This window comes from Brachyistius frenatus, unplaced genomic scaffold (genome assembly GCF_029030835.1).
Source record: "Brachyistius frenatus isolate BFR_SWC_R1_liver_20210118 unplaced genomic scaffold, ASM2903083v1 Contig_14, whole genome shotgun sequence".
Taxonomy (NCBI): Eukaryota; Metazoa; Chordata; class Actinopteri; family Embiotocidae; genus Brachyistius; species Brachyistius frenatus.
In genome coordinates, this window is record NW_027210613.1 from 3,360,558 (window position 1) to 3,378,160 (window position 17,603).

Here is a 17,603-nt window from a genome sequence, read left to right on the forward strand (position 1 = left end):
CTTTCAGACATTTGCTGTTCCAAATGGTGTACTTGTGTACTAGCACTCACTATTTCGAGTGCATAAGTGCGTTCACACTGTGAGTACATGCAGTGCACAATAAGCACCAGGATGCTGCACTCAAAATGGTCCAAAACAAAAGTGTGAAATACAGTGTGGACAGTTTCCACCCTAAACGGTCGCCATCTTGGCTATGTAGAGGAAGGGGCGGGGCCACCGACTTAAAGAATTTTCAAATTAAGGCGTCTGAGGAAGCTGCATGTGTTGGAGAACACCTCACAAAAGTTGTCACTACTGCTGCTGGACAGAAGAATCAGTGTGTTTATTGAATGTTTTAAACACGAAAACTTGTTGATTTCTGGGTAAAATAATTAAAGCTGCAGATAGTTTGGCAGGTGATGTGTTCACATGCTGAGGATATTTCTGGAAAGTGCAGCACGTCTATGTTTGATTTGAAACAGCACTACCCTGTTAAAATTCCTGCACTACAAAAATAAGAGTCCTAACATGTAAGAGCACTATTTGAAGTACTAAATGAAGTATGTCATTTGGAACACAGCAACCTGTACAGGGTGTGAAATAATAGTTTTTAAGCAAAAACAACCACACGTGTTTCTGCAATGGCAACTGACAACATAAAATATGTCCGATGACATAATAACTCATTGTTACTATCTTTAGACAATAACACTGGTCACTGACCTTTTAGATTCATGCTCTTATACAACTTGACCACCATTATACCCATTAATCTACACTTCAATATTTTTTTCCATCTGTAGGTTAGCCTCTTGTAATGGTGCTTCAGTAAGAAATCCTCTGGCATATCACTGTCGTTCACTCCTACCTAACTTCTCTGCCTCAGATTCATGACATATGTACAAATAATGGCAAATAATTTACAGAAGGGAAGCAATGCACAACCCCGTTTCTGAAAAAGTTGGGATGCTGTGTAAAATGAAAATAAAATGCAATGATTTGCAAATCTTATAAACCCATCATTAATTGAAAATAAACCTAAGCCAACAACGGACAAATGTGATTGTTTTATGAAAAATAGATGCTCTTTTTGAATTTTTAATGCCAGCGACACATCTCAAAAAAGTTGGGACAGTGGCAGCAAAAGCCTGGTCGATCATCTCATAACTAACTAGGTTAATTGGCAATAGATCAGTGACATTATTGGGAGTAAAAAGAGGATTTCAGAAAGGCAAAGTCTCAGTCTCAGCAGTGATGATGGGGAGAGGCTCACCACTCTGTGAAAGACTGAGTGGGAAAATAGTGCAGTACATTTTAGAATAATGTTCCTCAACGTAAAATTACAAAGAATTCGGGGATTTTGTCGTCTGCGGTACATATTATCGTTAAAAGATTCAGAGAATCTGGAGAACTGAACTCTCTACGCAAGGGACAAGGCTGAAAACAAATATGGGATGGCCGTGATCTTCGGACCCTCAGGCGGCACTACATTAAAAACAGACATGATTCTATCGTGGAAATTACTGTGTGGGCTCAAAGACACTTCCCGAGAAACATTGTCTGTGAACACAGTTCGTCACTGCATCCACAAATGCTGGTTAAAACTTTATCATGCAAAGAAGAAACCATATATAAACATGATCCAGAAGCGCTGCCACCTTCTATGGGCTTGAGCTCAGTTAAGATGGACTGAGGCGAAGTGGAAAACTTTAATGTGGTCTGACGAATCAATATTTGAGATTCTTTTTGGGAATCATGGACGCAATGTCCTCAGGGCTAAAGAGGACGGGGACAACCCAACTTGTTATCAGCGCTGTTCAAAAGCCAGCATCCGTGATGGTATAAGGATGCATTAGTGCACATGGCATGGGTAGCTTTCACATCTGTGAAGGAACAATTAATGCTGAACAACATATACAGGTTGTGGAGCAACATATGCCCTCCAGAGAGCGTCTCTTTCAGGGAAGGCCCTGCTTCTTTCAGCAAGACAGTGCCAAACTACATTCTGCACATATTTCAAGTATATGACTGTTGATGATTGAAAACATTTGGGGCATCATCAAATGAAAAATACGATGGAGACCCTGAAATGTTGAGCAGCTGAAATCCTATATCAGGCAAGAAGAATGAGACAACATTTCAATTGAAAACTCCAGAAACTGGGATCCTCAGTTCCCAAACGTTTACAGAAAGTTGTTAAAAGAAGAGGTGATGCAACGCAGTGGTAAACATGCCTCTGTCCCAACTTTTTTAGACGTGTTGCTGGCATCAAATTCAAAATTAGCATATATTTTATATAAAATAATAACATTTTTCAGTTTCAACACTTGCTTTGTTGTCTGTGGTCTATTTGCAATTAAATATGGGTTTATGAGATTTGCAAATCATTGCATTTTTTTTTTTTTTTTTTTACATTTCACACGGTGTTCCGACTTTTTTGGAACGGGGCTGTACTTTAACATATTTTGTATACTTTGGGGGAGAATATATTAAACGGCATTCAATAATAGTGGGAGAAGTTGTTACTATGGCCAACTTAATGGTCATCATAATAAATAATAGTGTATCCCATATTTCCATAATTTTTTGTTACTTATTGAAAAAAAAAAAACACGATATAAAGAAACAGTACAAGCTAATTACAAGTTAAGTTTATGCCATTGGTCCAGTGAAAAGAATGATTGAGAAACTGGCCATGTCACAGAAATGTTTTTATCTTCTAACCCCATTTTCTTTCTTGATTAACCATTGTATGACAAAATTGAAAGGCAATGTCAAGTCTTCAATCTCACACCCAATTCCATTAACTCGTGAGCCATTGAGGAAGTTGCACAACACTTGAATCTTTGTGCAGTGGTTGCAAAATTGTTCCTCCATGAATAATCAAATTAAAGTCGTATACAGTGTAGTCTATAGGTGCAGAAACTGTCAGTAAATATTTAATATAACCCTTTTCTGAAACAGTCAGCTGACCTACACTTGCAAAGAACAAGAAAGTAAGGTTATCCTAAAAGGTCTGATAATCAGTGTGGAAATAAAACTACTGTTAAGGAGAGCATGATGATCACCTCCTGCGGAACAAATAACTATCATAAATGACAAATGCACAATAGCTTTATACAGGTATTAACAATATTTACCCTTAATCTCTTCTCACGTTCTTCTATTATTATTCTTTCATGCATTTTATTTCATGCAGAAATCTTACATAGCCACCACTGCCAGTTTCATAAAAATGTTTCATCTGAAGAGGCTTTGATGGGCATCTATTATATTCTAAAAAAGGATATTCACTTTCCAGTTTATCAAATTCGGTCTCAGCAAATAGCGATGCAAAATTATTGTGCATTGCAAAATAGGTCATTCTAGGTCCTGAAGCCACTTTGAGCTCTAACTTATTGTGTGCTGTTGGGTATCTCTGCCTTTAGTCTGTTCTTCAGTACGAGTAGAAAGCAGCTCAGTCAGACTGAGATCAGGTGACCAACTCGGCCAGTCAAAGACATTTCACCTCATCACCCTGAAAAGCTGTTAGGTTGCATTGGCTGTTTGCTTAGGGTAGTTGCCCTGCTGAAAGATTAAATATCACCCAATAAGTTTTGATGCATTTGGCTGAAACTGAGCGAGACATATTTAATACCCAAGAGTCAAATTACTTTTGAGCCCTTGCACTTTGGGCACTTAGCCTTAAAAGGGCTGTGTCTCACACCCAGTGCTTTCCATATCCATATAAACCTACTCAAATTCAAACTGAGACTTGACACTTTAATATAGTATCCATTATTTCACTCCAAATGGGATGTGCTGAAGCAAAGAAACTGAAGAACAACAAATGTCCAAATACTTACAGCATCTGCATTATCAAAGTGTATTTAAGTGTACATGTTGTTGTCTGTTAGCATAGAAAATTTTAAAAGAAGGCAAAACCATAGGCTGGAGAGTCGAAAGATTCATAGCCTACATAATGTTTCTGGTACATTCCATTAAAATGGTGCAACCCAAATATACCACAAACACATCAATGTACATCAGTATGGAAAGCATAAGACTCGAACTTCATAAACAGAGCTCTTTGGACTAAAAATCCTTTACAGATCCATCATATATGCGTGTCCCATTTTTCTTTTGCTTTGTTTCTTATTAGATTTCAAATTACATTTTCTCCCCAGAAGAGTCAAATATTCACTTGTTGTACTGAGACTCAGACATTGTAAATTTCTCCATTAACTATAGTCCAAAGCCAGCAGGTTGTAATATGTTGAGCATTGTAAACAGAATTCTGTGTCTCAGCATGTGTAGTAATGTTTACTTTCCTGGAATGAATCTCCAAAGTCTATAAAAGATTATTTGTAGTATGTTGACTGTAGAGCTGTTTCTCAAACTATAGTATACTCTTTTCACAATGAACATATGCTTCACTCAGTGCAACAGTGTGGCTCACTGCTGTTATCTATAAATGTTTTGGGACTACAATAGTGCTCTATTGCACAGAGGGATAAGCTAAATCAGGCTGGATACATTTATTTTGGGCTTTTCATGGGAGTTGTTGACAATAGTACATATATAGCACTGTACATGATGGCATCTAAGAAGCTTGTCTACGAGTTCTACAATACATTTTTTGTCCATTCAATATACTGATTTTTAAAACGTCACAATGGGCAGCAATATTCTCATTCACTGACCAGCAACAACAACACTGCATGAAAGATGTGGGAAGAAAGCCATCATTCTTAATGAGCTCATGGCTATACATGACATGTGGGGCGATGAGGGAGCATGAAGCTCAGTCTCTAATCACCGTTTCATTCCTCTACTTCTCATAGCAACCACCTCGCTACAGCACAGAAAGCATTTAATTAACTCTGACTTTCACTTTGAGTCCCTTAGTTTCTTTTCTGTAGCAGATATCCACTCAGCAACAGTGTGAGACCAGGGTGACCACAGAATCAAAGAATGGTTATTATTATAATTGGCTGAGGAGCAACTGCGCACCACGCTCCACATGTAGGATAATATGTAAGTGAAGACTTAACCAACAAGGAGGGAGGGTAGAACATAAGCAAAAATAAACCCATCCTTAAAGATCTTCTCTAGACATATTTGAAGATACATTCATTGAGCACTTTAATCGGAATACCTGTACACCAGCTTATTGATGCTATTATCCAATCAGCCAATCATGTGGCAGCAGTGAAATGCATAAAAATCATGCAGATACAGGTCAGGAGGAAGTAACCCACACTGCGATTAACTGAGGTTGTTTAAAGAGCAAAGAGAGGCGTTATCCAGCATTAGTGTGGTGATCCTTATAAAGAGCTTAATGATAATATAACATATGATACATATAGTACAGTGCAAATACAATATGACTTTGGATACACCCAAAGATACACATATTTAAGGAACTGGTTACAGTTTTTTCATTTATTTTATTTAGTATTTAAAGGACCCCTCAATTCAAGTTGTAATACTTATTGGTTCTCTAGCTTGACAACTGTAGTGATACTGACATGCACAAACTGTTGATAGACACAGACAGTACTGATAAACCTGGTAGTATAGGATTAAAAAAAGGTATTTCTACAAATTTGCTGCAGATCAAAAGTATCCCTTCTTTGTCCCTTCCTCAGATTCACAGCTAAAATCCAGTGTAATCTTTAATTGCCATAGTCTTATAGAGTGTTGGCACGGTGCCCAACACTCGAAACGTGTTATGCCGTAAAGTGCTGATCCTGTCCACTTCCAGGGATTATTGGCATATCCCTGATACCAATTTCATCAGTAAATTTTTGTTGCCTTTTTCAAAAATACAAATCTTTAAAGCTGGGGTAGGCAGGTTTTTTTTGTTTGATGTTGAAGGGCAAAGATTGCACAATATCCTTTCGGCATTTTGTACTTTAAGTGGTTAGAGAGAACACTAAATTCCTGCCTCTCCTCTTGGCTCTGTATTCAGGCTTTAGAAAATCTAGCCTGTGATGGAGGCTTTAGGCCAATGATGGGTCACTTCACAGAGTTGGCTGTTGCACAAATGCAGATCCACGTTAACATATATTTAGATATTAAGCTCAATTCAAGTCTTGTAGAAAAAAGTTCCTATTCCAGCATTGCCAACCACGGTCTACACTGCAAATCCACCCAAAACAGAAAGAAAGATCTATCAAAAAGAGAGTTTAAAAGAAGAATCTGACAGTAATCACAATCAGGGATGCACTGGGAAAGAAATTCAGCCCTGGGTTTATTCGCTGGGACGAGCGCCCGCATCATGCTCTAATGCACACCCTGAATGACAGGTACACAGAAGGGGCTGTAAAAGACACACACAGGGCCAGTAAAAACATAATAGATTTTTTTGACGCCCCACCGGCTCAGCAGGATTTGTCCCGGTGTTTTCAAGTCCTGATGTTTTTTCCAGGAACACCAACTGCAATTTTAAGAGCGAAGACATGTTTAAAGTGAAGGGTTCTCATGGCTATACTGGTGTTTTATTTGACTTTGATGGTTCACAGGTGAGTTGATAAACTGTATGAAAACTGAGACTGACAGTGTGCCAGCTTGGGAACTATTTTTTTTAATCAAAAATACATGTTGTTCTTTAGATAAAATAAAGGGCAGGATTTACACAGCCTAATGGCAATCATAGGGCAGAAATGAGTGTTTGTTAAGCAACGAAGCTAAATGTCAAAAGAATTTCATGAAGGAAATATAATCATCAGATATTTTGGCTGGCGGTGCCTCTTTAGTCTAAGATCTAAGAGATCTGCAGAACTATTCCTTTTATTATGCTGACGACTGTCTCAGGGGAGGCCTAAAAATTACCCATGGTTATTGGCAAACACTTCTTATGTATTATTCAAAGATTTTTCATGACTGACTGGATGAAGAGACTTGACATGCATTATTTCACCGATATATAAAGTACATTTTCTGTTCTCCACAATGGTAGATGAGAATACTAAATATTGTGTACTAAGATGGAGCAATGTGAAAATGCTAGCGAGTCATTTCCTAGATCTAAAAACGCATAGACTGCAGTGCCTATCAACAATAATATCTCTTTGAATGAGTATTAATTAACATGGCTAAGATGCAACACTGAGGGAGCAGTAATGGCATAATGGCCTCACATTTTCAGTGAGCAGAAGAAAGGAATGAATGGAGAGGTGTGTGAATCAGTGTATCTTTGTGATGGGTGAGTCCACACTAGAGTCTTGCCAAGTAATGCTGAATGAGTATAGTTTTCAAATAATGAAGACCTAATGTACTGTGGTGTTTCCAATGAGACCTGTTGCAGGATGCATATGGCAGGAGCAATTATATGACTGCTGTTTTTTTCACCTTGCAACATGTAACTGCACATTTATCATTGGTGCAGAGTGTACTACACATGGCGTATACTGTAGGTATGCAGATATACAACAAAACTGGTAAACTAGTCATAGGGGCAAGGAAACTCCGATGTTTCTGTATTGAATAAAACATTATAATGGGATGCTCATTATATATGATCTGCTTTATATGTTAAAAAAAATATATTTCCTGTACTACTGCAGAAACACACAAACATAAGGAAACTGCTCTCAGATAAGCAGTATTTTTGTGCATTCTGACTCCTATGAGGTCGTACGGTATCGAGAATAGTGTCGTGGAACACTTGATAAATGCACGGACAAAAATGATGTATTGATTTACAAAAGTTGATTTAGAGCAGTTCCACACAACACATCTACCAGGCTTCCTTTATGCCAGCTGACTGCATTTCCTCACCAATGTGACACTGATATATGGTCTCCTGTGTCTCGTTCAAGTCAAACAGTAATAATGATCCACATGGCTGCATTCATGCATTTATGTTGACTATGTAATCAGCTCAAAGCATTCTTTTAGACTTTAAACTTTATTAATCCCACAGTGGGGAAATGTAGTTTTGAATTAGATAGATGTTTTCTTAATGTTCTTAGTGTTAGCTGTGGATTTGAAATCAAGTGAAGAGGTCTGACACAGAATACGTAATCATGTTTTACAGTTTCACAATGGTATTTTTTTAGTCACAGATGGCCAGGCTTCAATAATGCTGTTTTCAATCTACCAATGCAGTTTTTCATTCGAACATCAACTCTAGGGCTTTTTCAAGGATACAAATTTTTATAATTTCACTTAATTTCATTTATTAACTAAGAATCAATGAGGCAGAAGCACAGAAAAACATAATGAAATGTCAGGTAGCATTGAAGGATTAAAAGATAGGATGTAGGTCAGAAATCACAAGAGACAAAGTAAAAGCTAAAGGAGATTTTTCTATCCAGGCCAAATGAAACCCCATGTCTTGTTTCACATTTATCTATGTTCTTTATAACAGCACTCCATCTTTCTGCTACCAGATTCCATGAGGGTTTTCTGGCAATCAAGGAAATATTTTGAACAAGTGTTATATTTATAGGGCGGAAACTCTAGACAAATTATCAAGTTATCCGTATGGCCACACTTCTAAACTCTCAAAATTCCACAAAGATGTTGTCATTCACTACAGAACAACACAGATATTATGAGTCAAAAGAGCAAGGCATTGAAAGAAGAAACATGCATCAGTAACATCCAAAATCCACTGAACCCAGAATTCCATCTTGGAAAACAACTATGTACTATCAATCCAAAGTTGTTATTTAAAATCTGATATACAGTGGGAAGAAAAAAAGTGCTGAACCCTTTGAAATAGTCAGATTTTTTGTATACATTTCCATGAAAATATGGTTAGATGTTTATCTAAGTAAGGGAAATATGAACAAACACAATTGATTTAAACTAATAACACATAATAACCATTGTATTTTTCAGAGTTATACTGAAAACATCATTCAAACATTCACAGGGTTCAAAAAGTATGTAAACCCCTTCGACTAATGACATCAATAAAAGCTAACAGGAGTCTGGGGTTCGTAAATCTAGAGTCCAATCAATGAACCATCACACAAGAAGCATCTGCTGATGTGAACCATGCCTGACAAAAAGAGCAATCTCAGAAGACTCACACAGGAGTGTGGTCCTGGTCCACCGCCTGTGTCTACACTTATGTCTACTGCGCTCAGACACAGTATTGAGCTGTTGGTCAAATGGGTTTTGGAAGGACTAATAGCTCCATCAGCATACAGTCACTGTAGTAAAACACCAGAAAATAGACTTATAAATCGACATGTCAAGTTTACCTGCAGTTAGCGTGACTAAAATGCGTAAAACAGTTAAACCACTTGTGTAGACAGCTGTAGTGATAAAAATAGAGGAACAACTGTTCAGTCAGGCGCAGGTGAGATGGATGATAAAAACATGCTGCTGAAACCCTTTCTGTGTAGACAGAGCTTTACGATCAAGAGTTATTGATTTGCATAAAGATGGACATGGTACAAAGTAATCTCAAAGAGATAAAGTATTGATCAGTCCACAGACAAATGGTCTATAAATGAGAGACAATTTAGTATAGCTGCTCTTCCTAAAAGCATGTGCCCAGCTAAGATGACTCCAAAAGTAAAACACAGAAGACTCAGAGACTGTCCAGGAAAAGCACAGCACTGGTATAAGTATGGTATAAAAAGGACACTGTACATCAACATGAAGACTTTGATTTGGGGCTTATAAAAACCCTGTTAACACGTGCTTATGTCAAAGGCTCTGTCACAGTCTACTCTGTCGCTATGGTTGTTGTTGTAGGATGGTGGATACATTAAATAACAGGCATCACAAACGCTGGACAATGACATGTTTCACCATCAGAATTAAATCTATTTGGTCCATTAACATTGGGAAAGTTTTGAAGAGCTGCACATTCAAGGTAGTGACTCACATGTGAGATCACATTTCATGACCAATTAAGGCAGAAAATTAGGTCATTTTAAAGGGTTCAAAACTTGTTCTTGTCACTGTATTAGCTTTTCCTTAAGACACCAAGTCTCTCATGAAACTACAAAACAGGAGGTGCACATTAAATAAATCACAGAATGCATCACATGCTCCTCCACAACAAATACATTTTCCAAAGATGTCATCTCTGTCTTACCTGATCCCATGGACAGACGATCCCGCCAGAAAACATAAAAAGGTAGCCCATGGCAACCAAGCAAGCCCAGATGACCAGGGAGAAAACACGCAAGAGCTTCTTGAAGATGGACTCAATGCAGACAAGTACAAACACAGCCAGGAATATCGCTAGTGCCGTGGGCACAGTTATTACAAAGGCCACATGGTCAGCAACGTTCTGAAAAAGAGCATAAGAGAGAGACAGTGAGACATGTGGACAGACAATTTAAGTGGGGAAAAAGATGTGTTACTTATCAGACAAAGGAGAGATATTTCAAGAAAATAGTTTTGCCTACATAAATAAAGATAAGAAGATAAAATATAAGACAAAGTTCTTGAGGGTGCACAAAACACCCTGTTGTAAACAACTTCTCATCATCTTTATTTTGTTTCCTGAAAACACAACCATCCAATGCAGACATGTGCATCTCTGAGTACAGACAAATACATCATTACCACGAAATATAAGGCATCTTAAAAGTGGATAGTGAATGAAAATGTAAAAGCACACATGAGTATTTATAGGAAAGTAAATGCATGTAAAATACTAATACTAATTCTAATCAGTCATTTGTTATTGTTGCACATTGTTCTAAAACTTTACTTAGTATACTTTTTTTTTTTAAATAACAGGCTATGTGTAGTGTATATTTACAGATTACTTTGCCAGTCATTATAGGGAAGACAGACACACGATCCATTCTGTGGATGAGCCTTCACTCACGAGAGCCAACAGAATATACTGTAGCACTGGTCCTTAATGAATGAATTAAACTGATCATCTTTTTAGAAATATATTTTGGTGTATAATGTGGGTTTTATCATCCCCACAAAAACACATGCGCAACCAGGGGACAGAAAGCAGCACTCTTCACAGCATATCTGGCAGAGCCATGCTCCAAAGAGATGAGGAAGAGTTGTTGTTTTTTTTTTTATAGTAAACTGCACCAGCTGCAAAAAAGATGAATGCAAAATGTTCAATCTTCTGAAGGAATCAAATTCCTTCACTGAGAACAGAAGGGGGTTTAGGATCCAGGCCATCGAAAGAGTGGATTGGGGTCCCGGTGGTCCTGAAGTCAGCAACAGTCTGTGCTATGCTACCTAGGCTTTATGCAATCGGTGACAGCCATTTCCTGTCCCAGACCTAGCCATCGTACAGTAGCTGTCAAATCCAAATGTAGCAGGTTGTAAATTAGCCTTGACGTAAACATCTTTACTTTGACTTGGTGACACTAACGTTACCACCATGCTCCTGATATTGTACAAGAAGAGGACAACATACCAGGTAAGTTGAGCAACATTCATTTTACATTTTAGTAAGCCATAAAGGTTCTTGTGATACAGCTGCCTACTTTTAGCTCTGAATAGCAAACTTAGTGGGGCAATTTCATTTAGAGATCTCTACTCATGAAAGACTATTGTAAGCTAATATTATAAATCATCGTGAATAAGATGGCAATGAAAGACAGAAAGCAGATCCAACCCTGAAGTTTAGCAGTCAGTTGCTGGGCAATTCTATTTAGTGACTGCCAATCACAGTCTGCAATGTGAGCGTATTTCAGATGATGTCGTAGTTGTGAAGATGCTCGATTAAATGCAACATAATTCACCGAAATAAACATACGCAATACTTTCAAAAAGTCTGCTAAAGAAATAAAATAATTTCTACTACCAGGAGTGGTGTTGCTTCCACTTTTGTGGAAACAACAATACTCCTGGGTGGAAAACAGGTACTGAGACATGTTTGTAGAGTTGTTGTTTTTTAAGGATTCCCTATAAAGACTTCTTCAGTGCCCTGAAACTTATCAGAACGGACTAAAGAGGCAATCGCTTTGTGAAGTCACTTACAAGGCTGCTCTTCAGTGGCCTGCCCGGATAGATAAAATCACTAGTTCACCTTAAGAAGATCTTAAAATAGAAGATATCATTTCACTCTTTTCAAACAAATGTTTGGCCACACACCTGTCTGGGTTGCGCTGCAGTGGTTATACAATGCTTCTCTGTGTTCTGTGTGCCACCTAGCTAGTGATTCCCTGCATGTGGGATATAGGGCACATTTGTAAGGTTCAGCAATAGAAAATAACCAGAGTTACACTCTGATCTATCAGCATTTTCTCAGTTCTTTACAGTTCTTATTATTAGGGTCATCCATATTCACTTAAATGTTACTAACATAAATTCATTGCTTATTGGTTCCTAAATCATAAACAACCAAATCTAAAGTGAACTTCAGTGGCATACATTTTGTGTATAATAAAACAACAAAATAAAAAAATAAAGATTTAATTTTCAAATGTTTCAGCTGCTGTACCAGTGAAAGCATACAACAGGTCAGCAAAGCTTTGACCTACTGGTTATGAAAAAGAACAATTTACACAAAATCTACATTAATTACAATGTCTGACTATCATCTTGCGACCAGCTACCAAAGCAGTTTTGTCCCCTTGAATATGCACAAACTTAACAAGTCTGTAAATAAGAAACCTGTCTATGGGTTTGACACTGAGAGAACAGAAAAAGTAAACAATAAAAAAATTAAAAAAACTAGTAGAATATAAGGAATGTGAAGAAAATTCATTGAACTGCTCTATCTCATTTACTTCAGACTAATCGGATTCCCCATTACAATAATCTGTATTTTGTAATCCCTGCACATCCTCTTTACAATACAAAGATGTAAAAGACAAAACACGGAAAACAACCTATGGATTATGGAAAAAAACCTAAAAGAAAACTAAAAAGGCCCCAGTGTTAACCAGTAGCCAGTTGAAACCACATCCATAATGGATTTGCCACTGCCTTTCTGAAACACACTTAGATACTTAGATATAAAAGTTCTGATAAAACATTTATTGAGTTTCTTCAAGGTGGATGTAGGAGGATGGCACAGTGAAATGAGACGTTTGTGCTGCCTGCCTTTGCCAGATTTCATACCATCAATGCTTTTCTAGTGGTGTGATGGGGATGGAAAAGGGTCAGGACAGGGACATCGTAGGGAGGCCGGTGTGTCCCATCTTTACTGCCACATTTGGGTGCGTAGGCAAGGAAAATGTGTAAAATAATCACTGACATCTGTCAATCAAAAATTCATAGAAAGAACCGCTGTTGTTTGTTGTATATTTAGTTTAACATCAGGGAGAGTAATTTGCTGACTCTTGCTAAATGAAAGGATCTCACTGCTTAATGGCACTGCTTTTTCATCCATGAGGACTCTTTGGTCTCATATTTCTTACTTTAAAAAGTCCCAATATTCATGATGTAAATTACACCGCATAATCCAAACTAATGCACATATTCTTTTCAAGTTCTCTTTTTAACTTGTGTGTGTAAAAATATACAGTTATGCCAGCTGATGATTTAAAATGGATTGTGTTTTTTATTCATTGCCATTACAAATTATTACCCCCATTTTTTAAATTCTTGTCATCATTTTCAGAAGTGACCCATCTCTGTCTTTCTGTGAGCCTAACAATGCTTGTCTCTGCACTCATCCTCTCCCTAGCTCTCTCGTTCTCCTTCTTCAGCCCCCCACCCCCACATATCCTCTCGTTTTCTCTTGCACAGTCAATGCAGTGGGACAGGACAGGATGTGTGTGGCAGCAGAGAGCCACATAGAGTTTGTCTCGCCCAGAGCAGAGCTCCAAAACAGCACAGGATTTAGGTCAGCCAGCCAGCGGGATGGAGGGATGACGGGATACAAATAACAAGAGAGACAGAAATATGAAGAGGTGAGAGATGGCACGAGAATGGGGAGAAATAGAGGATGATGAAAAGAGGAAAAGAACAAAACAAGGGAGCAGCAAAATTCATGCCTACCCAGCACAGGGATAGAGCAAACACAAGAGACGATGTTGAGGCAGATAGTCTGAGCAGTGACCGAACAGGAAAATACCTTTATTTATTCTTCGCCCACAAAAACATTTTAAATACAACTTGCAAAACTATATATATATATATATTTTTTTTTTTTTTTTTTTTTTTTTTATCTGATTAATGTAAAGTATTTTCCTCAAAACTAAAGATTTCAAAGGCCCTCTGTTTGGTTCTGGCGCATTCATGCTTCTAACTCTACATTAATACTTAATGCTGTAGCTGCTTTTTAACTTTTACTTTGACATTTTGCCACAGCTTTGAACACAAATGCTGTCAGCCATCTGAAATTAAATTAACTATTAGGCTGTAACTAATTTGAAGAGTAAGAGGAATTGATGATTAATCATTAAAATATCTCCACAAGAAAATAACAAAATATGATAATGACAGGGGTTGACTCTGTCAATCTCAATTTGATTCTGATTATTGGTACCATGATTTGTTTCAGAATTGATTAGAATTTCAAAATAATCGATTCAATAAGGAAAAAAAAAAAAGTAAAATTATGGAATGAAAGTAATCTACCGACCAACATTACAGCTGAAATGTTTTTTTAAAAACAGAAATTGGTGTGTACTGGAATAAAAAGAGAATTTAATTTTTTTGTTGATGTTATGTCTCCAGTGGAGAACAGCCTCTCTGCTGCAACAATGTTTCAGCAAAACCCATTGTTATCCAAAATGCAGTACGAGCGCAGGTCTCTGGAAATGAAATAAATTATAGGCAGAGTTATTTTCTTTACCTCACCAGAGGTGGTTGAAGTTTTAAAAAGTGTTGCAGTGTCATCAGCCAGTGTCAGTTGACAGCGCTGAAGCTGGGTGATCTGCCAACATTTGTCCGTCAGTGATGAGGTATTAAGTATTCACAGGATACTTCACCTTATTCTTGCAGAGCTTAAGTCATTCAATTTGAAATGAAAAGGTGCCCAAACACCTTTTCTATAAATCACCTACAAAACAGTTCTAATATGCGAGCATCGTTCATCATCCAGGAGCTTTACTGTGCCCTCACAGTTGAGTAACACAAATACATTTTTGGCATTTTCATGGACCTATTTACCTAGCTCTAATTATGACAATTATTGCACACTTGTGGCAGCGTGTAGGAGGTTAGTAAAACACCATCAACTATCACAACATTTGCCAGATTAAATACGATCGATCAAAGATTGAAGTCTCTTCATTTGTTGTCTAATGAGGTTCATGATGCGATACTGTTTTGTCTTGACTGATTGTGACTGGATGGATCTGCAATCCCTCGCTCTCCAACCACAGATGTTAGTTAAACACATCAGTGTACTAGTTGAGAGTTACAGTGCATGGAAACAACTTTGCCATACAACAAAACTTTCGATTCCATTTGCATTCCACAATACATTTAGCCACAATACAGAAGAATTGGCACAGATTTGATTATTTTCTGGTGAATTTAGGTGATTTGCAGTGTGTCAGTGTTGTCTGTGTCTCACTGTCTCTTTCAGCATGTTTTATACTAAGCCTATCTTAATAGCAGACTCAGTCGAGACAGGAATGGGAGAGGCACTTTCCTAATATATATCCATATATATATATATATATATATATACATATAATATAACATATTGTCCTAAAATCCTTTCCTTTTTTAGATATATACATTCAGACTCAGGCAGGGACTTTCAAAGTTAAAGCACATCCAATCAAAGTGTGGATGTAAAAATATCGGGTATTTTTGTTTTTTTGTTTTGTTAAGAATGTCCTTTTATTCTAGAGCCTTGCGTTCACTGCTTTGAAATCTTCCAGTTTTTAGAGCTAAGACAAGCCTGTCAAAATAGTGACAGAAGGAAACTGATCTCCTTTCTGTAGTTCAGTCAACCATGACCTCAGACAATAAATCTGCCCCTTCTTCCCCCCCTCACTTTTATCTCACCCTTCTCTTCACATTAGTGCTGCAATAAAGACCACATGCTGTGAGGGTCTACATGTGCGTGCATATAGGTACTGCACCAGCACGTGTGCATGTGTGCGTGCGTGTGTGTGCGTGCATGTGTGTGTGTGTGTGTGTGTGTGTGTGTGTGTGTGTGTGTGTGTGTGTGTGTGTGTGTGTGTGTGTGTGTGTGTGTGTGTGTGTGTGTGTGTGTGTGTACATATGGAAGTTTGTGAGTACATGGCAAGGCAGTTTGTGACCTTATTTCTATGCATGCTGAAAGAATATGTATGATTCCACATCCCTAGTTGTACCCGTCTTCACCGCTTAAAAAGCTGAAGCTTGATATGAATTTTCTTTACATAATGCCACTGTGCTTTCTAGCCCAGAAACAGGGATATGCCACATTTCATACTGGAATATAATGCTGTCCATATGCTGATATTTACTTCTACATTTTTTATTTGCATAATATATGTGTATGTGTGTGTGTGTGTGTGTGTGTGTGTGTGTGTGTGTGTGTGTGTGTGTGTGTGTGTGTGTGTGTGTGTGTGTGTGTGTGTGTGTGTGTGTGTGTGTGTGTGTGTGTGTGTGTGTGTGTTTCTGCATGTTGTGAATGGGCAGCTTACCAGTCCTGAAGCAAAGAACACAGTCAGCAGAGCCAGGCAGGCTCCCATCACTATGAGGAGCAAAAACACAATCAGAGGATGCTGCTGGCTCATACAGTAGTATGATTCATATAGCCAGTCCGGGGACCTGTTCCTTTTCTCCTGACCACCTCCTCCTCCTTTATCCACTTCGCCAGACTCCCCTGCCCGGTCAAGGAGATACCGCTTCCTCCTTATTGCCTCTTGCCACATGGATCTTGGAGCCGAGAGGGAGGAAAAAGAGGGAGGGAAACCAGAGGAAGAGGAGGTGGTAACTGCTGAGGAATTAGTAGTTTCCACCACAGATGAAGAGCAGTTGCTCTGTTCTGTTCTCCTGCTGTTGTTATTCCTGTTGGAGACCCTGGAGTGAGAGCTCCTGAGCTCCAGCTCATTCTTTGATTCCTCCTCCACCTCCTGTCTTAAGTCCTTCAGGCGGAGACAAGTGAAAGCTGAGTCTGAGTCAGAGGCAGTGTGCGCTGGTTGGAGAGGTGGCAAGAACGCACCAAAGGTAGAGCTCAGCATCCTCCTCCTGTTCCCCCTGCCAACATGTTGGGGTGGAAAATGAAGGGAAGCGCAGACACTGAGTGCTTTTTAGAGTGAGAGAGAAAAGTGGGAGGGAGTGAAGGGAAAGGGGAGGGAGAGAGGGCTAAGGGGGAGGGGAGGAAGAAAAGGAAGGTGCAGCAGCAGGGAGAAATCAGTGAGTGAAAGGGAGAGAAGCAAAAGGAAAAACAGACATTTTGATTTATAGAGAGTGTGTTATGTGGTATTAATGTGAAATAATTTGACCTGAGCAACCACGAAACAAAGGTTTGAGCTCAATTTCACAGTTCATCCCCAGAGACAATGAAGATCACCCATACCATCACATCTTATATTTATTTTTCTTTTGCAATAGAAATAATACCTGACAGTCCCTTCCTATTGAATGTACCATAACTTTTGAATGATAAAATTTCACATTCTTGTTGCATATTTCTTTTTTTAAATACATACACACAAGCAAATAATCATCATCAAACAGACCTGTAATTTGAGCATTAAAGTTAAAGACAATTTAGTTCCATGTCAAATTTTTTTGAGCCTGGAATTACTTCCAATATATTATTCCCAGAATAAATATTTGGGCAGTGCCTG

At 38.2% G+C, this 17,603-nt stretch overlaps 1 protein-coding gene across 1 annotated transcript in view; it reads right to left on the minus strand.

Annotated features, from left to right (window-relative positions):
- adcy2a (adenylate cyclase 2a) overlaps positions 1 to 17,033 on the minus strand; it is a 54,879-nt gene extending 37,846 nt beyond the window's left edge. Inside the window, exons 1-2 of the mRNA XM_069693188.1 lie at positions 16,452 to 17,033; positions 10,025 to 10,222 (exon numbers count right to left, since the gene is read on the minus strand). Of these exons, the coding sequence (XP_069549289.1) occupies positions 10,025 to 10,222; positions 16,452 to 16,991 (738 nt within the window). The 5' untranslated portion in view covers positions 16,992 to 17,033. The remainder of the gene's footprint in view (positions 1 to 10,024; positions 10,223 to 16,451) is intronic.
- Between the last annotated feature and the right edge of the window lie 570 nt (positions 17,034 to 17,603).